At 37.3% G+C, this 27,495-nt stretch overlaps 1 protein-coding gene across 2 annotated transcripts; it reads right to left on the minus strand.

Annotated features, from left to right (window-relative positions):
- Positions 1–16: 16 nt before the first annotated feature.
- Positions 17–26,784, minus strand: NGLY1 (N-glycanase 1). 2 transcript variants are annotated; one of them, XM_083880632.1, is made up of 12 exons: positions 26,634–26,784; positions 25,426–25,540; positions 23,155–23,397; positions 19,717–19,876; positions 16,269–16,491; positions 15,431–15,552; positions 14,903–15,048; positions 14,611–14,721; positions 10,176–10,340; positions 8,647–8,835; positions 5,422–5,599; positions 20–5,009 (listed from the first exon to the last, which is right to left on the minus strand). In XM_083880632.1, exons 1-12 carry the CDS (start codon positions 26,759–26,761, stop codon positions 4,834–4,836), a joined length of 1,956 nt encoding a protein of 651 aa, XP_083736758.1. In that variant the 5' UTR covers positions 26,762–26,784; the 3' UTR covers positions 20–4,833. The 2 variants fall into 2 exon arrangements, with proteins under 2 accessions (XP_083736759.1, XP_083736758.1); XM_083880633.1 differs by lacking the exon at positions 23,155–23,397 and having other exon boundaries at positions 17–5,009.
- Positions 26,785–27,495: the final 711 nt, after the last annotated feature.

The raw sequence follows: 27,495 nt of genomic DNA on the forward strand, positions 1-27,495 counted from the left end.
AAGTAGAAAATACTTAGACTGAGATATTCCTTAAATCCCAGATGGATTTTCAAAAAAAGCTGTTCACTAGGCTCAGCAATTTTCTTCTACTGAAAACTTTCAGGGACGTAAATATAAATAAACACACAGTAAAACGTCTCAAAACCAGGGTCAGTCATTTGGAAGCTACTTTTGCCAGCACCAGTTTATGTAGTCCATTACATTTTCTTTTGCCACAAAATTTTATTAAGTCCTGGTAATTTTGTTGGTTTCTGGGTATCATCAATTTTAATTACTATTGCTTTTTTTTTCTGCTGAGTTTGAATATTTTTAATCTCTTTCATCTCCTTTTGCCAAATAAGTAAACTGACTTATTTTTTGTCATAGCGTATTTACCATACAGCTGCAATTGTGTACATAAATTAAAGCAAATTAAAATTTATTTTAAATTAGACCCAAAAAAAAAAAAAAAAAAAAAAAAAAAAAAAAAAAAAGCTGCAGAAACTAAAGCAGGATAATCATAAACAAAGCTAAAGCCTAATTACAAAGCTTACCATAAAAAAAGCCCCCAAGCCCAAGAATAAGAACAAAAATCTTAACAATGAAGAAAATCATTGTTGTCTTATTCACAGTCACATTTAAGCCTTTACACATTTCATAATACCTGTACACTTAAAATACATATATTTGACCTTCGCTTTTTAATTGGTCATTCCCAAATTCCATAGTATAGGCTGGGAGGTCTCAAGATTCTGCTCCTTGAAATTAAAAACTTTAGTAAAGAAGGAACTGTTTCAATCTACTGAAGATTTTTTTTTTTAACTGTCCTTCTGCTTGGATTAAATATCCAAGATTAGCAAGAAAATATCCAAGAAAAACCCCAAAATTGTCCCAGGTATTACTGCTATTACTCTTCCCTTCTGCTCATGTAGACAACTGTAGGATCAGTGCTCATACAGGTACACATAATATACCTTACATCACTGACTACTGTTTAGAGAGGCCTCAAGGCATAAAGCATGATTGCTTGCAACAGTAGTACCAAAAATGACCCTCAGAACCAGCACCAGGTAAGCTGAATTACCGTCATTAATGTTGAATAAATTCCCCTAAAATATTCAAAGTATAGAAAGGACCTAAGTCTATTCCAGCAACTGTGTTTAAGGAAGGCACCTGTCTGCAATTTCCTTCTCAACCATCCATATGATATGAAGCTGAGATACAGAAGTGCCTTCAATTTTAACACTTTTTTATATTATTGAATTGCTTGGACAACACTGGCAAAACTTAGAATTTTGTCCAAACATAGAGGTTTGAACCTACAATAAAAATTAGAGATTTATTCTAAATAATGCCTATACTTAAATGCTAAGTTTTGACAAATACTAAGGAAGTTCATTCAGTTCTCAACTAGTAGTATACTCCCATTTCTAGCTTGAGCAACCAAAGGTAAAGAAATGAGGAGTGTGGGCGTGGAGAAGAGGACAGATATCCTGATATCTGCCTGGAACAATCTCTGCCCCTCTTGTAGTTCCTTTGTTTTGGCTTGTTTTGTTTAGAGCTGCAAGAACTCTGCAAATGGGTGTTCCCAGCTTCTGGCAGCCATATGTGCTGCCTGCCATCTGTTTTCATTCCACCGCACTATGGAGACAAACACACTTTATTTTTAGTGTTCCACATTTCCTGATGTTGCACATAATAAGGATTATATCTTAAATCCAACCCACTATATGTGAAAAATCTTCCAAGTATAACAGATGAGGTAAGGAGACAGATTTTCATACAGGATCAGACAAGATAATGTTCACTACTTACTTCTCATTCTAAGTTATATAACTTACACTGAAGTTTGTTTGATTCCTGCATACCTGTGCTTTGTACCTCTTTCTTTCTACACTGCCTAGAAGGGGCTTCCCTCATATATTTTAAGGATACATCTTCCCAGTAACTTCCTGGGGTGTTGAAAATCACTAAGCGCTAAGTGTCAAAACAGGATATGAAGAAATCAACAGCTGGATGATCAACTCTAGACAGACAACAGTACAACAAATACTTGTTTGAAAGGAGAAATTCTGTGCACAGGCTCCCACATAGTTCTGTTGGAAACCATGCAACCCAAAAATAGTCTGCAAGCATTAAACTGGGTAGTACAGTGTTTATAGAAACTTTAATAGAAAAGATTTCACTGTTACACCTCAGTGCAGCCTCGGAAGGCACCCACAGATGGCACAGTGAATAGCCAGTCATTCTTTAAAATGTACCTGACTAAGCTGGATTCTAGAAAACATTGCTGATATTATGTGTATTAAGCCATACATTTCTAGCAATACTATTTTTAATTTCCCTATTTAATCTCTACCTCCTCAAACTTCAAAAAAGTTGAATAAGCACTGATTTCTATCTACACATACCCTGACCAACATCTACCACTCACCCAGTATTGTACCATTGCCAGCTTAACTTAATAACCATACTTGTAGAGCAGACTGCAGCACAGACCTTTCCACCATGTAATACTGCAAATTCAGGATACTGAAAGATAAACAACTGTGGATGATGAATGGCCTGTTTTTAAAAAAAAAATTAAATGTATTAAGAGTTGGGCTGAAATGGAGATTAACAGAGGAAATTAGTGCCTTTAAAACAGCTTATGTATGAAGAGATCCAAAGTGTTCACTGTTTATAGGGTACTCCAAAAGACAACTGAAGGAGTTCCATTTAAATTTTTCATATTAGCTCTATTCAGCCTGAGTGTTTTACTTATTTTTTCCTAAAATAAGCACTTCTATTCATTGCATGTGATCTTATAAATACACAAGTACTTCTTGATTAATTAGACTGGCAAGGTGTTCTTCCATCTTTTTAATTCATTCAATTTTTTTCAAATAGACTTCAATTACTTTATTATTTTAAGTTATCTGCAGTTATTACTCTTCTCCTAGAGATTCTGACTAAAATTATGAGAAAATTACTTTATCTTACTACTTAAATTTATTTTGCCTTCTGAATTCAAATTATCAGACGCAGTTAAGGAATTCTACAATTCCTCAAGGTCCTCTAAATAATATACTGCAAAAACAATTTCTGCCTTAAAGCAATATTTTTTTCAGCCATCAAAATACTAAGCAGAAACATTTTTGTTGATTGGTGGCACGTGAGTTATTTATCTTCCTTTTCCTTTTTTCTTCCAATATAGTATCCCCATTCTTAGCCTAAAATACTTTTCTGTCGGGTTCCCACTCAAAATCTCAGAAAAAGCATTTAACTGAAACCAAATACAGAAGTTTTAAATGGAGACTGGCAAATTCACTTTGCATTCGTCAAGCATTGATAAATACCCTTCCAGTATGTACAATACAGTACCCTGCTACTGTGTTATTCTGTATTACAGGGGAGAGACTCTTTTAATTCCCCTCATAAACTGTCCATTTACATTCTGAAGTATATAATCCATCACACATAGTTCTGTCACTTCTGGGCTGCCATAATCTACGATTTTTTAAGATGCCTGTGTTCAATGTGCATATGCAGTTTTCTAATAAAATCTGAATAGTTTTATATTTGCTTAGATTTGTTGAAAGGTCAGCAAATATTTATTTCAACATAAATTATTTTTGACAAACACTTCAAATCAGTACAGAGGTCGGAAAGGTCAGAAAAAAAAAAGAAAATCTTTAAAAACACTGATCTTGAAAACATTATCCTTAATTCTCACTCATTTTAAAATAAAACCATAGTTTGAACTTTGCATTTTAGTTCTATAAAAGAAAATCTCTTGTAAAATCCACGCATGGCCTTCCTCACATTCTAATAATGAAGGCTATCTCATCTCAACATTCACTACATGCTTTATTCATAGCACTGCAACATCTGACATCTCCTGGATAGTATTTTTTATTATATTGACTGAAAATAAATTTAAGCACTGCATTAATTGAACAGAAAAAAATGTATATACTTTTACATCAGATTTGGGAATAGTATTTAAAGCAAGTCAAGACAATAGCTTAAAAGGATTTCAACCTACATGCCTACCTTTTAAAAGATTTATTAAGCAAATCTGAGTTAATATCATTAAAAAGTTCTTATAATGAATAAGCAATTTTTTTCATAGAAAAAAATATGATGTCCTTACTCAGTTCTAAGCCTCAATTTCATATCACAGACTATGACAATTTTAGGTGTATAATGAATTCTTCTTTTAAAATGAGGTTGTTTTCCCAGCAATCATCATGCTTCCAAATAGTTCCAAGTATTAAACACTGACTGTTCCATTAACAGGTCTAATACTTAGACATCTAACAAGGAAATTTTGAAGCAATCTTCAAATTAACTTAATTTCAGCACTTCTGGATACTACACAAAATCATATTTTTCAAAAAATTCTAAATCCTCTAATATTGTTTAAAATATTTTAAAATCATCATAAGCATCTGTTGTAACTGGAAAACTGTAACTGGAAAACTAATTCAAACTGGTTTTCCAAGTAGATTATAAAACCCCCCAAAAAAATCAGCAAGACAATCTCAAAACTCCAAATTAAAACCAATTTCAATTGTTTTGTGCTTCTGTGATCATGTTTTGCTTCCTAAAAATTGTTTCCTTTTCATTGTAAAGTTTAAGGGTACTTTATGGTTCAGTCCCTTAATTTTGGTGTTTGCTTTTATAGCAAAGAGGTTTTCATTGTGATGTTTACCTATTCAATACACGTGCAGTTTCAAGTTGGTTTAATGGAAGCAGTGAAACAGGAAATAAGCTGCCAGCAGGATGAAGAGGAATTGCCAACCAAATCTTCATGTTGCATCCATGGCATAATGTCAAGGAATCCAAAGTACATTTCTGCAGTTCAGACTCTCAGAGGTCACTGAGTTTTATAATTATCTCCAAGCAATTTTCTCCACATCCTGTTAAGCTCTCTCTAAACAGCTGTGTGTGTTGCCATGCAGCTCCACCATCCCCTCCATTTAGAACTGCTTCCAACGTAACTTCCGTTGCTCCAGAAAAATCTGAATAGGAGCAAAGATTTTTATCTATTGGAGGAAAAGATAAATAATTCAGTAAGCCACAGCTCCAGACAGTATATAACAATAGAATGCACATTAAAAAGGCTAAGCTGTAGTGGATGTTTAAGGATCTCAGTTGCAACTACTCAGATTCATTTGCCACCAGCCACAGAAGCATTTATCCTTCCTAGCAAAACACAAGTATCTTGTATTCTTGTGCTCTTGCTTGCCCTGCGCTGTTGTATATTAATAAAACTGAGTTTTGTACCAGCTTTAATTAAATGCATAGTTTTTTCTTGACCTTGCTAAGAAATGCCATCAGAAAAATAAAGAATATTCATATTTTGTTTTTAGCGTTATACTCTCTCCATATAAACTATTTATTTCCAGTTACATCTCTGCTACATGATATAATTCATTATTTAAATTCCATACTTACCTCCTATCAGAGCAACTTCTGCTGTAGGAGAGTAAAGTCTCCACTGTATTCTTCCACTCTGAAATGTTTGACTGCTTGTCCTAACTGAAATGTTATCTATTTTTAGACCGACTGACTCGCACTCAAACTTCCAGCTGATGGAAGCAGAGGATGACCCTTCTTTTCGGGCTAAATAAACCTGGGTGGAAAGAAGACACAACCAGCATGTCAAAAACTGAGATGACTAACACACATCAAATTAACCACTGTAACAAGGACATAAAAATCTTAAGATAACACAGTTCCGTTCTTTGTCAAGCCCCTGAACCTTTAAAATTGTACTAAGTACAATATTACATAAAAAACCTCTTTCTACATCTCCAAGTATATTCCAAAGTTAGGTAATTGTACATGTTCACAGCTCCTCGCTAGGGAACACTAAAGTATTTCAACATCCTTAGTAAAGTTCAAGCTACAAAAACATCTGAGCTTATGATTTTTTAAAGAAGGTGAATTCGGGGTCTTTTTAAATGCACTTCAGAACACTTCAGTTGTACAGTATTGTTGATGAAAAGAACTGTGCAATCACTAGATTCTTCAGCTGTGGCTGCACACTGCTTCTCCTAGGACTTGATGGGTCTCAGTTAAAGCAAATTATACATGCCAGCTATTTATAAATCCCATATTAACATTATTTGAACTGTTACAACTTTGCATAATTTAATTTAGTCCCAACACTGTTCTGAACTTCACCTGGCTGAACAGTCATGCTCACATATTAACAACATTCATTAAAGTCACTATGAACCCTCTCAAGAATTTGGTCACAAGTGCCTGACAGCTCTTTCAAGTCCAACACCTATTATCAGTAAACTTAAATAACAGACACTACAGAATAAAGAGCCTAAACTACCATGATCCTTTTGGAATCCTAAATTTAAAAAAAAAAAAAAATATGTGAGGTCCAAGCTTCTGATTCATATCATACTGAGTGGACTTAATCAGCTCTTTATTTTTTAACCTTGAAAGAACAACCCAGAATAAAATGGTAATAAAACACAGTAGTTTGTTTTACTAAAGAACCCATCCTAATATAGAAATGCAATTGACAGACTATTAAGCAGAATTTTACTGTTATTTTTTTCACATTGAAGAAAGTTCAAAACCCCCAAAGATACGAAGTCTTACACTGAAGATCACCTATGAAAATGTAATGATTTAAGCTGTTTCATGTGAAGATAGTCTTAATGCTCATTAAGGTGCTGACTTCCACATATTTTTTAAGTATCTCAGCTGCTTCTAGCAAGAGCTTCCTTTGATCAGATCCTACTGAACTGCTGTACCTGAGCAAGCCAAAATGCCCCATTAAATACTACTTTTTTGAAATGCACTAAACATAGTTTTGAACGCTAGAAAGGCCTTAAACATTGGTCTGTTTCATCTTTCATTATAATATCCAAATATTTAATCAGAAAAAAGAATTTAAAGTTTTCTTTTGTGTATTTTTGACTTTCTTCTAACTTTCAAGCTTGGTTGTTTCATTTCTAGTATTATTTGAAAAATGTCAAAAAAACCTAACCAACCAACCAACTCATTCAAATTCTCTTCCACTGCAGCAATTCTTCTGGAAAACAAGTCTTTTACAAATCCATGGATTTCAGATCTGCAGCTTCTTACACTATTATTATCACCTACTGTGGTCTGCCTGTTTGAGTCCTATATACCAGTTTGGTATACAGGATTATATACCCAGATTACCATTATCTCTGGGTAATCTGACTGAATTTGTGGTTTGTACCTGTTTGCCAAACGTTAACCAAGTATTTCTGTAAAGGTTCCTTTGGCTTTTAAGTTCTTGGAGAGCTGTTGAATCAAACTCCAAAGCTGCATCTTGTACAAAAAGAACAAGCAAACCCCAAATGATCTTTCCCTCTGCTGTTATCTCCCATTTATACAAACAACAACCAATGAAAAGTAATTACACACTTTCTGCAGGATGCAACTCCTGCAGAACTAACATGTCTTACTCACAAGTCTGAGAGAGACCTGGAGCTCTTAATTTCTCAATGCCATCATTTCATCTTTTTGAGGTGTTACTGAATACAAGGGTATTTTGCCTGGTCTTATAGATCAGTCCCACCCTGTCTTACCTGATTAGTAGAGCTGAGAAAAATTGAAGTTTAGTTTCAGTGCAGGGACAGCCTGTTACTTGCAAAAGTGAGGATAATTGATCATTGCAGAATTGAAAAACTAATGTGCTATCATATTTTTAGCAGATGCTGAGGAAGCAGAGAAAATCTGTCCCTTACTCTGAGTTTTTGTTATTTCTTTTTTACTATTAAGTCTACCCTGTTGTGACATCTTTCATACTATTCTCCTGTTTCTTTCCTTATTCTTTCTCTTTAGTGCAGAATAGTCTCTTCAAGTTAATTCTGCCACTGCATTTTGCAAGTCAGTTATGTACAGACCCAGAAGAGAAAATCTCAAAAGGCAGATACATACTTAGCTCCATTTTCATCAATGGGAAGCTAGCAGAATATTTGGTCAGAGACTCTTCAGACTAGTAAAATAGCTGAGGAAAAAAAGCTGTAACATGCTCTAGTCTCTGACAAGAACATTCAGTTCCACAGTTGGTTGCTGTTGTGGGAAAAGCTCTTTGCTAGTACATGACCCTTTCCCACTTGACAGGTAGAAGCGCTCTTCTTAGATTTAGAGCCTATGACTCTTGTGCTGCTCAGTCCTGACACTTGAGGAGGATTCTGGGCAGGGTATACAATATTCCGGAAAAGTGACAGGTTTTTGCCTTCTTGCAGATGGATTTGTATTATTTAGGATGACAATTTCTTCCTTTGGCTGTATATCGAGAGATATGATACACTATAAAATTATTCTTAAATTAAAAATACCTTTTTTATTTTGAGAGAAATATTGCTTTTCAATGAAACAGCATTTTCCCAAAAGCCTAAGAAGGAAGCCATTTTAAAAAATTTGGTGTTCTGGCAAGGATTTTACGTACCTGAAGAGAATTCAAACATCCTTTCTGAAAGACAAGTTAAATTTATTTCTCATTTCTTGTACCATCTGGCCATCTTGCTGAATCTTAACAATAGTATTTACGAACATCAGCTAAATTCTATGGGCACCAAGAGAAATTTTGAATCCAAACACTGGTAAAGGTTTCCTGTTTTACTGGAGTTATCATAATTTTACTGTACATTATAGGCTTTTAATATTTGCTATTCTTACCATTTTCCAATCTGTTTCAACCTTTCTCCAAATAGATTCTGCCTTCCAAACACCTGCTTCCCAGCCACTTATTTTTTCATTGTTATTGGAAATCCGTGTGTAGCTATCGTCTATTACATTGTAAACGAGATGGAACAGTTTAGATGTCTTCTCCTTTCCAGAGGGAATAAAAACTACTTCTTTTCTTTTCTGGAAAAACAAAAAAATACAAGCACCTTCATTCCTCAATGCCTAAATTCCCCCAAGACCGTGTTACTTTTAAACAGTATGTCATGGTTTTGCAATTCAGTTTTGCTGCCAAGTAAAAAAAAAAAAGAGTCCTTTTTAAGGGAGGCCACGTAAAAACCATTTCTGCAGAAGGGAATTTTTAAACTAGTTGCCTACAGTACAGCTGCAACTTTTCCAGAGGGGAGGAGTAATTTTATTTTTTAAATTTTCACATAATTACTTTTAGAAGTAATTTTTTAACAAACTAACATGAAATAGTATAATTTAGGTAAGAAATTAGGAGTTTCAGAATAGAAAATTTATATGAGTACACTGCTTGTACAATGACAAGTAAATGGTTATTTTGAATAGCAAACCTGTGACTACCATATACAGGTGCTTGTGTACGCCAGTTTACAAATCAACTTCAAAAAACTTAAAAGTACAAACTTTGTAACTTCACAGTATTACCTTTTTTAAAAAAAGTCATTGTTCTTATGAGTTTCAGAAATTAAGTCTTCCATCAACAGACCGTTGCAATAAGCTATTGGTTTCTCAAACTTAGACAATCCTAAGAAACTCATTAATTTCACTTAACGGTTTCTATTTAGGACAATTAGACATTTCTCATGATGGGATTGTTACAAAATTGATGTCATACCTTTGCATCCTGACTCAAGCTAAATATTATTATGGTTCTGGGAAACTGTATTTTAGCATAAAATAACTAAAAATTAAGCCTTACTTTTGGTAACAGTAAAAAAACATTGATGTGAAAATCAATCAAGCTTATTATTTAAGAGATTGCTTCATTTACACAATCCTAATTGCTCCCACATTGATTTATTAAAAAAAATAGTTGGTTAAAACTTACTATTTGTTAAAACTTGGAAGTAACTAACAATACAAATGCAAGAATTTTTTACAGTTTTCCCAATTTTTTCACCTAACTTAAACTTCTTAGTTCTGTCAAACTAACTAATTTAAATGAAAAAAGTTTTAAGAACATAACACACTTCATATCAGGGAGTGCCAAACATTATTAGAATCGATGGATCACCATCAGTTCTCAGAGATTACTTGTGGACCTCTACTATTCATATCAAACTTTCACCTAATGTTTTTGCAAGATTCCCTTGTTTGAGTTGAATCTGGCTACCTACTGTGTAGTGTCTTTTTTTTTTTATAGACCATAAACACAAAGCCTTAGTTAGCTACCTCTAAGATGGTCATCAGTGCAAAAGTTAATGTAGGATAATAAAATGTACGATAAAAAAAGTTAAAGCAGAATAATAAAATGTAGGATAGCAAAAGTTAAATACCTCTGGACCAATTTCACCCCTGGCTACTCGCCAAGCCATGGAGCCTGATGTTCTTCCACCATATTCTCCAGGTTTTGGTGTTTTAGGGGAAATAAACTCAACAAGCTCCACAATAGTCCTTTCCAGGAGCTCTCTTTTTCTATTTTCTGACAAAGACTTTTGTCTCTGAAAAAAGACATTTAGGAAAAAAGAGAACATTCAATATTTGTAATTCTGCTTTAGAGCCACATCAACAGGGAAAAATAGAATTGAAAAAACAGATTAACATTTAAGGTCTAGACTGATTGTTAGAAATATTTAACTTGTACCAAGGCACATATATAAACCAGTCCTAAGTGCACAGTTATGTGACAGCAGTGCTTTCTCTAGGAACTTGCAGGCACTATGTGGAATTCTTTTAAAATAATGTTTTCAATACATTTACTTGGATGATAAAACACTTCCATAACAGTTTTTTATAGCTATTCATATGTATGCTGTACCATAGCTGTTATCAATATTATTTGGAGGAAAGAGAAGGCAAAAATCATTTGTGGTCAAAATTTTTTTCTCTAAAGTGGAATGACTTGATTAGCAACAGTTTTGGTTTTGTGATTAAGCCCAAACAAGTCTTCGAAAGCGTTATTTCACTGATTCTATCACAAACAAACCATAACATCTCTATTTATCAGGTGTCAGAAAACTAAGAAAAACTTTGTTCCAGAAAAATTAGTGAAAAATAAAACGAAACTATGAGCAATTTTTTGGTAAACAGCTTTAAGAAACTTTACTGACATGTTAGTATTTTGTCTACATGATTTTCATGTCAAATATACAAATCTGGAATGTGAAGCCTTTCAGTTTTTTAATTGTGGACTGTTTTTAACTTTCAGTGCCCACGTGGGGCTGAAAAATTAAGTTCAACATCGAGTACGTAAATTATTACACACATCTCTTTTTCTGCTTTGGTGATCACCCAAGGCATGCACACTCAGCCCACTGGGACTTGAAACTTATGGCTGATAAGCATTTCAATTATTTCAAAAGCAGTTCTGACCCCAGGAAGTTTTGCTAACAGAGATCACAAAAGAAATATTTGAAGAGGTTTTTTTCTTCCACACAACAATGTGGAACTGTACAAAGGAAAGTAGATACAGAGAAATTATGAGAACCAGCTCCACCTGAACAAATTCCAGATGCCAAATACCAGTTCTAACACAGCAAGGGGGGAAACAGACCTCTACTTGTGTTGATGGATGACAACCAGTGGTTGCAGCACTTTCTCATGAAACATCAGGCCCTCCTGAGTCTAACAGTTGCCCTGACACTTAGGATATCCCTATGTAGCACTACTCATCTCGCTCCAGCTCAGAGGAAGTTTGATATGGTTTATCCTAAATTAACAATACCAATCCACAGTTTCCTGTAAGCACTTTGATGTAGGGTAAAGCCAGTGTCAGTGGTCATCACTGAAATCACTGATGCCATGCTGAGAACTGGATGCCTTTGCTGTGTAGGTTTTGTAAAAACAGCTGAAAAAACCTAGAAGAGTCCTTCAATGTGAAAAGGCTCCAGAAAACAGACCTCTTTGTGCACAATAGAAGAAATCAGTAAGTTCCTCAAGTATAAAGAGCACAAGTGTGCTAATTCTTGTCATCTCCTGCCACCCAGCAGATTCTTGCATAGAAATGCAACAGGCCTGACATGCCAAGCACTCAGACTCTGCAGACATCAACAAGCCTGTGCTAGGAAAATTTGTAACTACATTTCCTACCAATGACATTGTCATCAGAAATGGATTGCAAAAACTCCAGCTGCCATGGCTCAAAACTTCCTGCTTTTGGTGAGTTTTTTTGGTTGTGTTGTAATTCTCTGGGGAATGTTTTTTCCCCTCTCGACTCCCTGGAACCTCTTACCATATAGTTTAACCTTTCCTTCTCTTCTCTCTCTTATTGGCTAAAGTCCAGCTGTCTCTTCCTGAGAAGAAAACTATATAAACTCCCACTCTTACTTGTTCTGCCTCTTTCTCCCCTGGACCCCTTGAAGAATAAACACCTTGGAAAAGGTCCCCAGGAAAGAGCCTCTTTTGATATCTTTTGTCTTGTCCCTGGTATATTTCCCTCTAAAGCCTCTCAAAGACTGAACAGCCAAAGACTCCTGGGAGGCAGGCGGAGGGTTAAATATATCAGGGTTTTTTAGTTTTTAATTTAATTTTGTTGTTGCTGTTGGTTTTTTGTTTGTTTGAAGGTATTACCCTCTATGTACCTGCTCAGGCCACAGCTTTCTTTGGTAGACAAAGGTACTAAGAAAGAAGAGGGATGGTGAACTGCACCTTAAAAATTAGTTCTGTGTCATGTGCAAGTTGTGCTGTTGATGCTTCCTGAAGGACTCTGTGCTTTCAGGAGACCAACAATCCATAGTTTAGGTAGACCCACTGGTGGCTGAGCAACACATAATCTGAGGGCAGGAGTTTGTCAAGGAACACTGGTTCATCTCACATCAATGAGCATGAAATGCTTGCAATTCAACCTAAATTACTACTTTTCCTTTTAAGAGTTGACCTGGTTATAACTATTACCATTCACAATCACTACCAAAAAATTGGAGCCTGGGGTAAATAAAAAAAATAGTTTGCTGCTTTGTTTCACCTTCCAAATTCCAAATAAAGCAGTGGAAGTTCAAGGTCCTCTCCCACTTTCTATCAGGATAACATACAATGGACGGCAATAGGGCAGTAGGTGAGGAAAATTTGTAGTCAGAGTGTGCTATAGTAGTACAGAATAATATCAGATGGTGGGTAATCCAGAGGCTAGACACCCATTTAGGAATGCCTGGCCCAGATAAAACACACGAAGTATTTTTGAGAAGTAAAATAAGTACTGAAGAGATTAAATTATTTTTGTCTGCTATGCAAGCCACTCAACATCTTTTGAACTGTTGTGTGGCCTCTGCTTGGCAATGGAACAGACAGACATCCAGAGAAATAACGGCCACAGCCTTTGCTCTTTATGCAGCAAAGACAATCAGCGATCCCTCAGACTCCATTCTCATTAACACTGCAGTACAGGTGACAATGTATACTGCATATAATGCTTCTCTTTAGCTGTAACTCAGAAAAATTGAGCTTAAAAGACACAGTGTTGGAGTTCTGCATCAAACAGTACAAAGACTATGACTCCTCCTGCTGTGGAGCCAGTCTCTAGGAGATGATAATAAAAAGGCAGGTTAGAGGAGGCCTCTATAAGTTATTGTCTGAATAGCCTGCAATGAAGGAAACCATACTAGCTGGAGGCTTGTGACTGATTGGAGTAATGAAAATTTGCTCTAACACATCTTGAAAGTTCCAGGCATGAGCTACCTTTGACCTCTGTGACTGCAGAATACAACATGGAGAATCTTGGACGCCAACTTTAAAAAGTTCCCTTTTTTCCCACTGCATTGTCACCTAAGTATGAACTTTAGGAAAGGCCTTTTAACTAAGACAAATGTGGAAAAACAAAACTAGGATACCCAGTCCTTTTAGCAATTGCATGGCAAACTGCCTCTAAGACCCTGAAATCTAATTCCTATTGTAAGTGACAAAAGAAAAAAGGAGCAAGAGCAGATACTTACAGGGATTAAATTTATTAACTTAATAAATTAATCAAACATTCTGAACAGCTACTGGACAAAAAAAAAAGTATGTAGCAGGAGGAGTGTGAGTATCATTTACTTTGTAGAGAAAGTAAGTTGCTCCTCAGGGGTTCAGGACTTGGAGGGGACCCCACTCAATTCCTTTACCTCCTTTTGCTTTGCTGCTCTGGTTACTCTTCTCAGTGCTCTGCTGTGTGACTCTAATTTTTCATTACCGTTAAAATGATTTCAAGCCCTGGTCTCAAAATACTAATCCAGCTCAATTCTTCACAGTCTTAATGTATGGCTACAACTCTCAAGCCAGCAGGCCTCAAAAAAGGCATAATCTGTTTATTAAGTTATCAGCTCTATACTACCACTGGAACTAAAGTTTCCATGCATGGGAATTAATCCTGTAAGGAAGGGAGGCCAAAATGGAAACCTTGAGGTGGTTCAAGGTTTTATGGTATTCAAGTTATAGCTGCACTCATTTGGAAAATGTTCAGCCACCCTGAAGGAGCCCACACAGTTACTAAGTTGCAGTTTACTCCCAGCAACTACAAGTCTGCTTCAAAGTCCATAAGAAAATAATATATACACACACATCTGTGTATGTAAGATAATACGATAATCCTCTTACATATCATTATTTATCTTATTTCCCATAAGTTCAGCACCACAACTGATTCCTTATATTCAGGGTAAAATGGGTAATTAACAGCATTTTTTATATCTGTAGTGCATTCCTATGAGGCTATCAAATGAATTCCTTTGTTTGAGGACTTCACATTCTGCAGACACTTGTGTCTCACTCCCAGAAACCCACGGAAGAATAGTTACATACCGTTCTATTTAGCGCATTAATTGTCTCTCGCAGCGTAGCTTCGCTGAGTGCTGTCCTTCTAGAGAGTACCTCTTCATGTTTACAGCTGTATCTCCAGGTGACATCAACAACCTCAGGCACAAGTGGAAGAAAATAAAGCAACCAAAAATTCCCGCATATCTTGCTTCATTTAAAGAGGCTAGTTAATGAAAGTATACTTTTCCACAATAATTCTGAAAATCACACCAAGGTGGAATACATTGCACACTTGCTTCAGGGCAAGTTTGTTTATTATTAGCATCATTACTCCTACCTCATCTTTGGAGAATGCAATTATGTAGGAGAGCTTTTTTCCCCAGCCAATTTCATAGAGAAGAGGTTTATCACAGACATTTTCACAAGGATCACAGTGAAGCCATCTTTTCTGGGATGAAGAATATACTTCAGTCCACACATGATCTGTGTAACAAAGTCCAAGAATAAACAATGACGTATAAAGATAGAGCATCTAATCTTGCAGAATATTGTAACTTTTTCCAATTTATTAAATGAAGGAATAGGCGAAAGAACATGTTTTCTGTTCATCTACATTTAGAAATAATACCAAAGCTTCCTCTTTCTTAGGATCACATCCTTCTGAAGTCAGTCATCTGACCTTACTTGCAGAACTGTATTCCATCTCATCAGGCAAGACAGGAAATTGTATGTATATTGTCTTTGTTAGCTGACTGCATAACTGCACGCACTGCCTGATGGCTAATATGATGTGAGAGACATAAAATACATAACCTCCTTTTGCACAAGTTTGTATTAATGTTACAATACTCCAGAATACTGATACCTGTATAGTCCCAGACGTATCTTGCTTCTAACCCTACAGCTCTGCAGCACAGTGTAAAACAGTTGGCCCATTCACCACAGCGTCCACGTCTGGTTTCCAGAAGTTTTTCAGGGTTATTATACCTACAGGAAAAAAACAACACAAAACAAGAACAATTGAAAATACATTTCACCTTTCAGCAATCTTTACATCGTGTTCTCCTGATCTGACCAGACTTCAGTACCACAGTCCACAGAAGATAATGGAAATAATTGCTGTACTCCACAAAATACATCTGAGCAGAATGCTATCTCAACTCACAGGACTCCATCATATGTTTATGGCAGCACTGAAATGAATCTGGTTAAGTTTTCAAAATTGATTTAGACATCTTAAAATATGACTTTTGTATGCTGGTCCTTTAAGTAGTTAGCAAAACATCTAAACGTCACAAAAGTATAAATAGAGGTGTATTTGCTCTTCTGCTATAGACTCAGCAAAGGATGTACATTACACTGTGATTTCCTACAGAAGAGAAGTTTTCCCTGCAATAACAAAACACTACCTACATACAGTTGCCAATATTAACATATTTTATTTAGAAGCTGTAGTTCAGCAAATTAACATTAAAAACCCCCCAACCAAGCCAGACAAGCATTCAGAACAAGTCCACATAGGAGAAAGCACATATTGTTTTTAAAAATCTCTGACCTTGTAGAGAAATTGCTGGTTCACTAAATATTCTATTATGTTACTTAAAACAGTTTCTCTACTCTCTGAACTTCTCCCCTGTTCAAAAAATGCACAGATGCAAAGCTGTTTCTCAAAAAAAAAAGACTGCAAGTGTCTGTATGCTCACCTTGGGAATCTATTACAGAGCTGACACTGGTTGCAGTAATGGTTTTCCACTCGACTGGCATCCCACCTTAGATCATCATCAGTAGGCGACAGGTAGTCACTTTTAGGCTCTGTCTGCCCACCACACCTGCTGCAAGGAAGACTATTTACCCAATGAAAAAAGGAAGTCTTAAACCAGTCCAAAAGCTCCAATAATAAGAAGTCCTCTTCATTCACATGTGCACCTGTAAAATTTATACAACATCAGTTAGTTCAAAAGGAAAAGTAATTTAAATGAACTTGACAGTGCCTATGCAAATCAACATCTCTGATATATATTTATATATATCCTTTATATATTTTTATTTACTTTTAAATATAAAAACCAGATTTAAAAGCTTCATATATTACTTAAACACATACAAAAAAGAAAATCTGAATTGTCAAGACTGAGTAAGTTCAAACTTAAGAACAAAAAACTGCAGTCCTAAATATTACAGCTAGAATGAGAATAACAAATTGCTCAGAAAAACAAATCAGATTTACATTTCAGCCTGGTGAAGTTCCTGATGCCCTTCATACTCTTCCAGGACTTTGAAGCAGAGAGTTAATTATTTTTCTGCTCCAAAATATTTTCCTATTTTTAGCTATTAAGCTAGGAAAAACAATTGCTTTGATTTCAAAATCCCAAAGAACCAGACACTGGCAGCAATCTAAACAACCGGGTGTACAGGTTTTCTGTATACAGACTCTGCAAACACAGCTTAATTATTGAAGAAGATACGTATATACCATGCAAACATGATGAGTTTGTTCTAATTTCAGCAAATAAACACCTTTCTCAGCTTACCCAAGGTAGACACAGAATGTCTTTTGTTTTCTACTCTGGCCGATTTCATCACACCAGACTCTTCTGGATCATTTTCCTGGTTACAACAGATGTTAGAATCTACTCACATACTCTCACTGTTCTGACACCTGGAAATAGCCCCATTTTACTTAAAAAACCCAATCTAAAAATCCAGTTTTTCAAGAGAGCTCCATTCCTTTAAATTCCTTAGAATCTTTAAATGAACATCCTTTTACAATGCCCAGAGAGATACTCTTCCTGCTCAGATACATAAATATTCAAATAATTCTTCCTAATAACTTCATCATCTAGGCCACACTGCAATCATAGGTATTACTGCCTGGTTGTTTTTATGCATTACAATTTTATTCTAGTCACAGTGCAGACAGGCATGACTAATGAATATTAGCATACAGAATAAATTTGTAATAAATGCTGCTTAAAGGAAATTGAAGGCAGTTGCACTAAAAATTTATGCACTAGCTCCTTTTCCAGGATGGTGAAAAAAATCCACTAAGATGAGTGTTTAAGCCCATTTCACATCTTGCTCTGAAGCTGTAGCCATCTTTGGTACAAAAGACTCTGTAGGAGCACTAAGACCATTAAACACACATTGCCAAGATCATGAAGTGCATGAAGATCATCTGTTAATCAAAGCAAGAACGCCTGACTTCTAATTATAGTAAAATTTCCATTTTTACTCATGTATGTAAAAAACCTTTGTACTGGAACACTCAGAGAAAGGCTTACAAAAAGGATATGCTTGTATACTCAAACTTATTGCTAAAAGCTGAATGAGAAGATTTCAAGCACAGGCCATACTCTCTTTCCCTGGATAACAACTGGATTCAAACTAGAACCCATCTGTGAAAATATGACTGCTATGCTATAAGCATTCTTCCCTGATTTGCAAAATAGATCCTTCGTTAAAACATTACATGAAAAAACGACAAATGTGATTTATTTGAACAGAAAACAGTTGGCTGTGATACCACAGCTATTTCTGACTGTTCAGTCTATCTCTCTAATGAAATGTGGCAAAGGGAAAAAATAAAATCAAAGCTATAGTTCTCTTCAAACAACTTCCTCGTATAGTCTTTTTGAGCCAAAAATGCTTATTATGTGTTGCAAGGCCTATCCTAAAAACAAGTGCCTCCTAGCACTAAGTATTTATTCCCACGGGTGGCAATCTTAATGCAGCAGGAAAGAAACCAAAGAAGCTGAAAGCCAATTACCCAAACATCTCATATACAGTCCATTCCAAAACAAATGTTTCTACACAGCTCTTAAAAAATGCTTTCAAGTTATCATAATCCAAAACAGTGCAATTCCATCCCTTTGTCTTTATTTGTATCTAAATTAAGGTCTAGAAGCGATTTTGACTAAGTCAGTCAGATGGTTTGGGAAGAAGCACCCAGAAAACTGTCCTCCCCTCTCCCCCTTTCTTCCCCTTTTTAAACAATGTTCACAGCACTATTAGAACACAGTCTAAGAGGCAGGCTTGTTTGTTTTTTTTCCTTTATAAAGAAATTTAATAGTTGTCATTTATTACTGCTCAGTCTCTTTTCCCCATTGTATTGTCCCATGCTGATGAATGCAAATGCTTTGTACTTGCTCACATAGTTTCTTACTTCCCAATACAGTTTTATAATAGAAGAAAAATTACTAAGAGAATCCATTGTCAAAAATTCCCTTAATACCAAAGGCACAATTACACATTACCATGTGGCCATATGAGACACCACAAAGTAATTTATAAAAAAAAAGTGAAGAGATTATCTTTGGTTTGCAAACCAACAGCACTTCTATAGTTAGCAGAATCGCTTGAAACAGTCTTCTTCCAAAGATTCACAGTGAAAAGGATTTTTTTTTGTTTTGTTTGAATATGGTCTTGGAATTGTATTTTTTTTATATTTATTGTATGAAGTAACATTTCACTATACCATTGAAACAAATCTAAACCCATCACCTGAAAATAGAAATATGTCATTTTAACTGACAAAAACATCATAAATTCAAAACAAATTCACATTTATGAAGCAAATATAAATTTTAGACACTGATGCCACAAGTATTTATGCCTACATTTCATATCTAGCCCCATGAGAAATAGGGAATGACCCTATTCATTTAAGCATTAGCAAGGAAAGTGATCATTTGTTTGTATCAGGTTGCATCTTGGAAAGATCTCATTCAAAATCTCACCAACATAATTTTAAAAAAGAGAAGCAGTATTTAAAAATTTTTATTCTGAATTTAGAACTGTAGTATGTACAGGAAAACTGCACTCTGAAAATTTCATAGCCATGACTACTTGAACAAGAAGCTCCCCTCCTACTGTAGCTATTTCACTCCAAGGAATGCAACATTTGTTTCCCCAGCACTTTTTTCTAGTAATTCAGAAATTAAAAGTCCAAAATTTCTACATAAAAGCAGTGAAAGATGGATGACAAAAGCGAAATAAAAATAAGAGACTAGAGTAGTAAATTAGGAAGAAGGCAATTCCAATTTAGAAACAGCATTTGGAATCTGCAGACATGACCAAACACACACTGACAATATATAGTACTTTTGAAAGAACATTTCTACTTTCATATACACTTGAACTTGGCAGCATTACCTTTGTCCAGTCTTGTAGCTTGTGCTAGCTTTTTCTGAGCCTTGCTTTTCAATTCCTGGAGGGGAATTGCAGCTAGTGCTTTCTGCTGAATAGAAGGATTCTCATACATCAACACAAGAGTCTCAAATTTTGTTTGAAGTGTTTTCAAGATATTTGCAGCCTGCAAAAGGATTTTCAGTCACAAGATGATTTATGAACTTTCACCTGCAGGCAGAATAACCAAGCTCTTCTATTTTAGTTTAAGTCAGTCATAATTCTATGTTCATACTTCCATTGTTATAATTATTTACAGGCGAAATGTTTATTTGCAAAGATATCAACAAAAACTGAAGATGCCACCACCCAAACTGTAAAGCCAGTCTTGCTGTCTCTGAGCATTCTGAATGGTGTCTTGTGTGAAAAGTGTACTGACTTAGGGAAAAAAACTGGTTTTAAAAACACTTCTAATGGGAAAATTTTTGACTTCTTTTCCCCACCTTTCTTTTGGACACCTTTTACCCAAAATCCACAAAAAGACATGTAATCACTTTCATTTTCTGGACACTGCCAAACTGGTTTGTAGAACTATATTACTGACAAATTCTGCTTATTATTTTCTTATTTGTGAATGTTGCTTGTCTGTTTCTACTTCCTTCTTTTATAGATCAACTCTGATAGAGGTTTGTATAGACAGCAACCACCCAGGGAACCACCCAGTCTGTTTCAGTACCAACTGGATATTAGAACTAGGTTTCTTCAGTCAGTTGTCCTAAGTGTCACCTAGTGGCACATTGCACCCAATAAAGGACACAAAGATACTATAACCAACAGTTGAAATGAATAATAATGAAGTCGGTAGCTGAGTAAACTATTTGTTCCCATTTAAAAGGGAACAATCCAGAAAGTAAAATGGCATTTTGAAAGTATGAGTCTGGCATATTTTCGGGGGAAGCCTGTGCCTAAATTACCCTTTCTCTATTGCTACATCATGCTTCAGCCTTTAGCCTTGTTAACTACCATTTTAATTTAATCAAAAATGCAATGCTTTCCTGAGAGGCTGGCAGCAAATGCAATATAATACACCCAGGTGTGAAAACCCTTCAGAAGACAACTTCACTTAAAGGAGCACTTAAATAACAAGTGATTGTTTTGATGCTGTTACAGTACTGCAGGATCATTCCATAATTTTCACAACTGCTAATGTAGAACAGAGCTGGTTTTGCTCTTCCTGGAGCTCATCAGCTGCATGTAACTGGTTTAACATCAAACTCCACTGTGTCCAGATTCACTTTAGTGCAAGTTGAAAGAAAGAAACCAGGGACATTAGAGACTGACAAAGGCCTAAAGACCTTCATGGTCTGTCAGCTTCCTGAAAGGGTATGGCTTCATGAAAGCCACTGTATGAACTGTTATGCAAACATTTAATCTTAGAAGAGAGGTGAACCTCACTGCAGTTCTAAGTTTGGATACACCTTTCGTCCTGCAATCACAATGACATTCAAGAAGAGATCAGAATTCATCCACCAGAATTAACAACTAGCCATAGCTCTCCTCTTCTTAAGTCTCAATATTTTATGAGAAGAAGTGCAGAAGAAAACCATGAGGCAAATTAATGGTGGGTTAGGTCCCTAGAACTGTGTATTTAGGAACATACCTCTGTTCTTTCAAGTAAGCTGCTTTTCCCTGCACTTACCAGGCCTCCCATGAATGATAGGTGAAACACACAGGCAAGAAAAAAAATGCTTGCACTACAGAAACAACTCTAAATCTCTCTGACATCTGTCAGCAGTGCACACAACAATAATACAACTATATTTCTGCAGCATTCTGCAGCTCACTGGAAAATAAACCCCCCACTGCTGTGCAAGCAAAATGGCCAAGTCACTGCCAGACTTTCAATCAATTCAGACTATAAAGACCAAATTCAATGGCTCAGAGACCTACCAGTATAGTTCTCTGTAGAGATCAGCTAAATATAGGACTCTAACAGAGTGCCAACACTGCCTTACTAATGCCTCCAAATAGCAGTAAGTTTGGTCCCATCACCCAGGCATGGAAGCATGGGAAATACAGTGAATAGTTGCAGAGAAACAGATCCACAACTCTGATGAGTTAGTGTTATGTTGGGGCAGAGTAACTAGAAATTGGAAGGATTAACCTCAGAATACATTGTGTCCACATTGTGCAACATTGTAGTCATTGAAGGATCAACTTTTAAAGCTCCCTGTCCTAAGCAGTACAACAGCAGCAAATCACTCTACAGGTTTCATAACCACTTCCAACCACCACAGCAGGAGTGGCTGAAACAGTAAAAATCTAGAAGCAGGTGAAAAAAAACCAGCGCAGAAAACCCCTCCAAAAGTAAAGCAAATCCAGTCAGTATATTCTAGAGGCAATTACTGCCATGCTAACATAACTAGATTAAATGTCCCAAGACAACGTGCCTACACCAGCACCATGCCCAAAGGTCCTTTTGGGTGAGGATGGGTCATTTACTGCTCTCTATCCCCAAAAGTCATCACTTCAAACAATGCTTTGCCATTTCTCATTCAATGACTTGGGTAGGCATTGGGAAGAAACAATCCATCATAGTTCATATCCAACAATAAATATACTCATAATTCAAAACACACAAACTGTGTTTAAGGATGCATGGGCAGTGAGCTTTTGGAAGGATTCATCTTACACCAACTTGAAGACCAAAGTGACACTGGTTCTAGGTTCAAAATGTTAAACCAAAGCATCCTTAAAAGCTTCTACCAAAAGGTGTAAAAATTTTTAGTTGTATGAGGCACTGAGTCTTCTCCCATCAGTTAACATCAGATGAAAGGACTCAGCTCTGTCTTGATCAGGAACTTCACCTCAATCTCCCGGACAAGGGAAACTCAGCCCAAATAACAATAAATTTGCCCTTGTCTGGCTAAATTCCTGTCCTTAATGACAGGCACATGTTAAAAAAGAAAGCCCTCCTCACAGGCTACCCATAGAGGTCATAATGCATGAACCAAGACACCAACAATTATAAAGATTACAGTTATGCTCCTGTTCTTCTGCTGGCTTTCAAATATCAGACATAACCATAGTCTCAGCATCCCACTCTCCCCCTTGTTCCCCATCTTGCTTCTCCTTTTCAATACATATCAGGTTTTTTTCTTGATACCCCGGTCAACAAAATATTTATGGACATCTTCAATAAAATCTCTTGCTAATATTCTGTTTATGGCATGTTTCATCCTTAAGTTGCATGTAAACTGAAGAAAGCACTCAAAAACTTTCAAAACCACTGGTGGAAAAAAAAGTTTAGTCCAACCTTCTTAAATGAACATTAGTCATGAGGTAAGACCAAGTTGCTCTAGGAGACAACTCAGTTTCTCTGAGCAACCTGTCCTGATAGTTACCCCTTTTTAAATCTTTATACGCAAGATTAATGAGCCTATGAAGTTTGTAGGTTATAATTACCATTTCAAGAGATTGCACAAGTGATGTTTCTGGTCGCTGACGGGCAGGGGCAAGAACAGAGTCAACAGGTCTCGAAGGCCCTTGTGCAGCTGTCTGAGGGCTGCTGACAGATTCAGAGGATCCTGATCTGTGGATTTGGTTTGACTCATTCAGTCTGCTACTCCTCTCTCCAGCAATTAAGTCTCTGATTTTACGTAGTTGCTCGATTGAAGCTTCCTTAGGGAAAACCAGGTGAGTTTCTCCCTGAAATTTCGACAAATGAATTCAGCAGTTAATGCAGGTCTAAGCTGATCCATGATCTGTAGCTATAGCTAACATTTTACTGGAATCCAGCATCCTAAGGCTTGGCAGGATTCAAATTTTTAGATTAGGTCCCTTAGAGTAGAAATTTGAAGCCTCTCACAGCTTCAGAAGCCTACCAGATCAAGAAGCTGAATCAATCTAGAGAAAGAGGGCTCACAACAACATGTTTTTGTTAGTAACTTATTTTGCAGAGCCATTCGTGGGCTATGCAGTTACGGTTTGGCACAGAAAGCAGCAACAACAGAAATGAACCATTAATGCTCAGTTCTCCCAGTAAAACAGTGAAATCCTAGGCAACACAGGAAGACATCAAATGTTGAGGGAAGAAGCCTCTAGAATGGCATCTGCTGGAAATTCTTTAACATACTGGTATTTTTTATGTCTAAGTTTAAAGTTTTCAGATAGGCAATATTACTCTTATTAAAACTGGTACCTGGGATGATTTTAGGGTTTTATTTTTGACTGCAACATGATTACTGGTAGCATACTGGTAGCATACAAGAGATCAGTAACTATGACAGAATCAAATACCTGTGTACTTAACATAAAGAAACAGGTTACTAAAAACATGAATATCCTGAAGCATTCATCCTTTAACAGTTTCAGTTTCTACCACTGCTGCATTTCTCTTTATTCAGCTGATTTGTTTACCTACAGTTACTTAAGGTCACATATCACTGCAGATGGAGAATTCACGTTAACACTTAAAATCACCACAAAAGTAAATGGAATGTATCAAGCAGAAACCAAAGAAGGAACAGTATTAGCCATGCAGCTGAAGAGAAGTTTGTGAGCTCCAGCTTTGACTGACACAATAACTGTAAGACTGAGCCAACACACTCTCAGAGACCTGCCTGACTGCTTCTCTAGCTACACTGCCCACCTCCTGGCTAAAATATACCATTAAAAGTCTCCTGAGCACCAGCATGAGAATAAATCCACTGACCGTTTCTCCTTCTGCAGTCACTTCTTTCAGCATACTTTTTCTTTAAAGTAATTAAAAAACTACAGTAATTAGCCATACCCAAAGAGAAGGCAGAGGTCTCATGACAGGTGGACCTAAGTAACATAATGTACATGCCCATACAGAAGTGTGGCATCAAACACACAAATTAAAGCAAAGCAAGAGCTTTGCACCATTAAACAAGAGCTGAGTTTTCACACCAGATTTTCAATAACCACAAAAACTGCTTCTCGTTTAACAAGCTTTGGCAGTTCAAGTTCCACCAAGACAAGGACCACTTCAGAACACAAAGCAATCTTTGAAATACATCTTTTTGACTGTAACAGAATCAAGATTCACTCAACACTATTTTAGGGTAACTTTTAAAAATGGTTTTTGAAGGACTCACCCTCCTCCTACTACTTGAACAGTCAGTCTATTGCCCTTCACTGCTGTCATGACAACACCAGCACTTGTGCAGCTGCACCGTGAATTGGCTGAAAAACATTTCTGGGTTTGTTTTGGAAGATCAAATTTTAACCAGATCAGCTTCCCTTATCTAAACCACTACAGGGCTCTACTGATGGTAGGAACAGGAAGAAGAGCAGAGGTTTTAAAATTTTTTTTTTCCTCTCTTAAAAATGGCAGTTTCAACACTCATTTATAATGTCTGATGTTCACCTAACAGTGGATTGCTACAAAGAGAAGGAGTTTCCACCCCGCTTCCCACCCCTTTGTGCCAGTATGGATATGTGTCCAGTCATTCAGTAAAACAGCAGCGTGCCTGAGCAGCAAAAAAAAAAAAAAAATCTTGTTATGCATTAGGTTAGCTCATCATTTTTCTGAAGCAGCACATCTAAATTCTCTGCTGGTTGGCTACAGATATTTGCAGACAAGGACTGAAAGAAAATACCAACTGCTCTAAAATCTCCTGCCTTGTAACTAGAGAAGCAGGAAAAAAATCCAATTTTAAATTTTACTATGTAAACTGATGAAGACACCTAAAGTTACTACATTATACTCACCTCTTGAAACCCCATCTCAAATAAACATTCAACTGCTCCTCTGACGGGCAACAGCCTTGTGGAAAATGCTGGATTTCCAATCCGAATTAATCTGTATTTTTCCTCATAGGGATTCCTGAATAAATTGAAAGTTATAATTATATTTCCAAGTTAAGTAAACACTTAAAAAGCTGTGTAACTGCACTATGAAATACCTTTTCTAAAGTTTAGCTTCATTTACATCACTTAGGTGAAACCTACACAAAACTTTGACTTTATAAATGTCTTTTTGTACTTAATTCTGGGAGTTACCAACTGGTGCAAAAGTTTAGCTTGCAACTTATGTTCATGAATTCACGTTTTGCAGTCATACCCAGCAGGGCTAAGTCTGTAGTGACACACAGAGACAACCTCACATCCGCCTGCACCTGGTGCATTCTAATCAAACCCGTCAGGTTAATCTGGATGGCTTTAGTCCCGCCACTCAAGCTGTGCTAAACCGCCCGGTACGCGAGTGAAACGACTGTGGCGTCTGTGCTCCCCCTCAATTCCCCTCTCCTCTTTTAACTCTTTTAAAAGCCTTTTTCTCTCGCCTCTTTCTTTAGAAGAAGCCAGCCCGGGACTCGCCATTCTCTGTCACACAGCAGCTTTTAGAAGCGGCTGAGGAGGCAGAGACAGACAGGGAGGAGCAGCCCCTACACCTCGAGCTGCTGGGAGACATCAAGGTCAGTCACACGTACCGGTGTGTATGTGCCCCCTACGGAGCCACCCCGCAGAAATTCTGCTACAATTAACTCTTAGTATCAATCTTGCGAAGTCGGAAGCAAAAGGCAAGCGAAAAATAGAGTAAAAAATGAAGTGAAGTTAAAATGAAGTAAAAATGAAGTTTAAATCAAGTTAAATTACTTGATTACTGTGCATCCACTTGTTTTTAGGTAGTTCAACACCCATCTAAGATGGAGAATCAGGAATAAGGCATCATTTTGTGGTTAATACGCAAACTCCTAAACTTCCAAAACAAACCAACCAGCAATAAATAAAGAAACAGAAAACCAGAACACTACACCTCTAGGCAAGCAACACTAATTTAAAAATAACGACAAAAACACACGAGACGCTTCTGGACTCCGGTGTTACACAACAGAACCGAGGGCGCCGCGGGGAGCCGGGGAGCGGCCGGCGGGACCCTGCGGCACCGCCCGCGGGCCCAGGGCGGCCACCCCGCTCACCGGAGGATGTTGTCAGCGTAAGTGAGGAGCAGCCGCGAGGCCTCCAGGAAGATCTCCCGCCTGTTCTGGCAGAGCTCGCTGACGGCGGGGGAGCCCGGCGAGGACGAGAGCCCCAGGGCAGCCGCCATCGCCGCCCGCCCTCAGCCCCGCCGCTGCGCCACGCGCATGCGCTCTGCGAGCACGAGGTCACCGCCCTCAGCCGGGCAGCACCGCCCGCCGCCGGACGCATGCGCAGTAGGAGCGGTGAGGTCACGGCGCGCAGCCCCCATGCCCACAGCGGCGGATGGGGGGGGGGTGGGGGGGGCCTTAAAGGGCCCGAGCGGTTTAACGCTGACCCCGCCCCGCCCCGAGCAGCGGGACCTCCTGGTGTCCCGAAGCAGCTTCTTTCACCCCGTGGGCAAGGGGCTAATCCACGCGAAGGGTCGAGGGTTTTGATTTATTTATAAATCTGCATAGAAAGGGGTGCACAAGGCCAGCACGATGACTACCAAAATTTATCTCTGTTTATACATTCTAGCCAGCAAAGGCATTAATGCTCACTGGATACAAGTTACACAGTTCACTTATTAATTATCATGCTATTTCCCTTACTTCACATGCTCATTTTTGCTCTCGAGTCAATGGTTGCAAACTCCCCCTGCCAAAATCACCTTTTGTCCAGCCCAAGCTGATCCCAGCGCAGCTGCTGAGTGGCCCTTGCTAGTTTATTCCTTATCTTGGGGGTCCTGCCAAATGTCCTTGTGTCCAATGAATTCTGCCCACAGTCAGTGGGAAATCCTTCTTCCCAGGCCTTGTAAACCTCCACCTCTTTGAGGTTTCTCATTGAAACATGCGGAGTCCTAAAAAAGCAATTCTGTCGACC

Source organism: Zosterops lateralis (assembly GCF_965231275.1).
Source record: "Zosterops lateralis genome assembly, chromosome: 1".
NCBI lineage: Eukaryota > Metazoa > Chordata > Aves > Passeriformes > Zosteropidae > Zosterops > Zosterops lateralis.

Excerpts from the sequence above, each read along its gene's own strand:
- NGLY1 (XM_083880632.1), bottom strand. The coding sequence starts at position 26,761 with ATGGCGGCTGCCCTGGGGCTCTCGTCCTCGCCGGGCTCCCCCGCCGTC. Across the intron at positions 23,398-25,425 it reads TTGAGATGGGGTTTCAAGAG|GGAGAAACTCACCTGGTTTT; the intron begins GTGAGTATAATG and ends TCGAAATTTCAG. Across the intron at positions 10,341-14,610 it reads TTAATGCGCTAAATAGAACG|AGACAAAAGTCTTTGTCAGA; the intron begins GTATGTAACTAT and ends GTCTTTTTTCAG.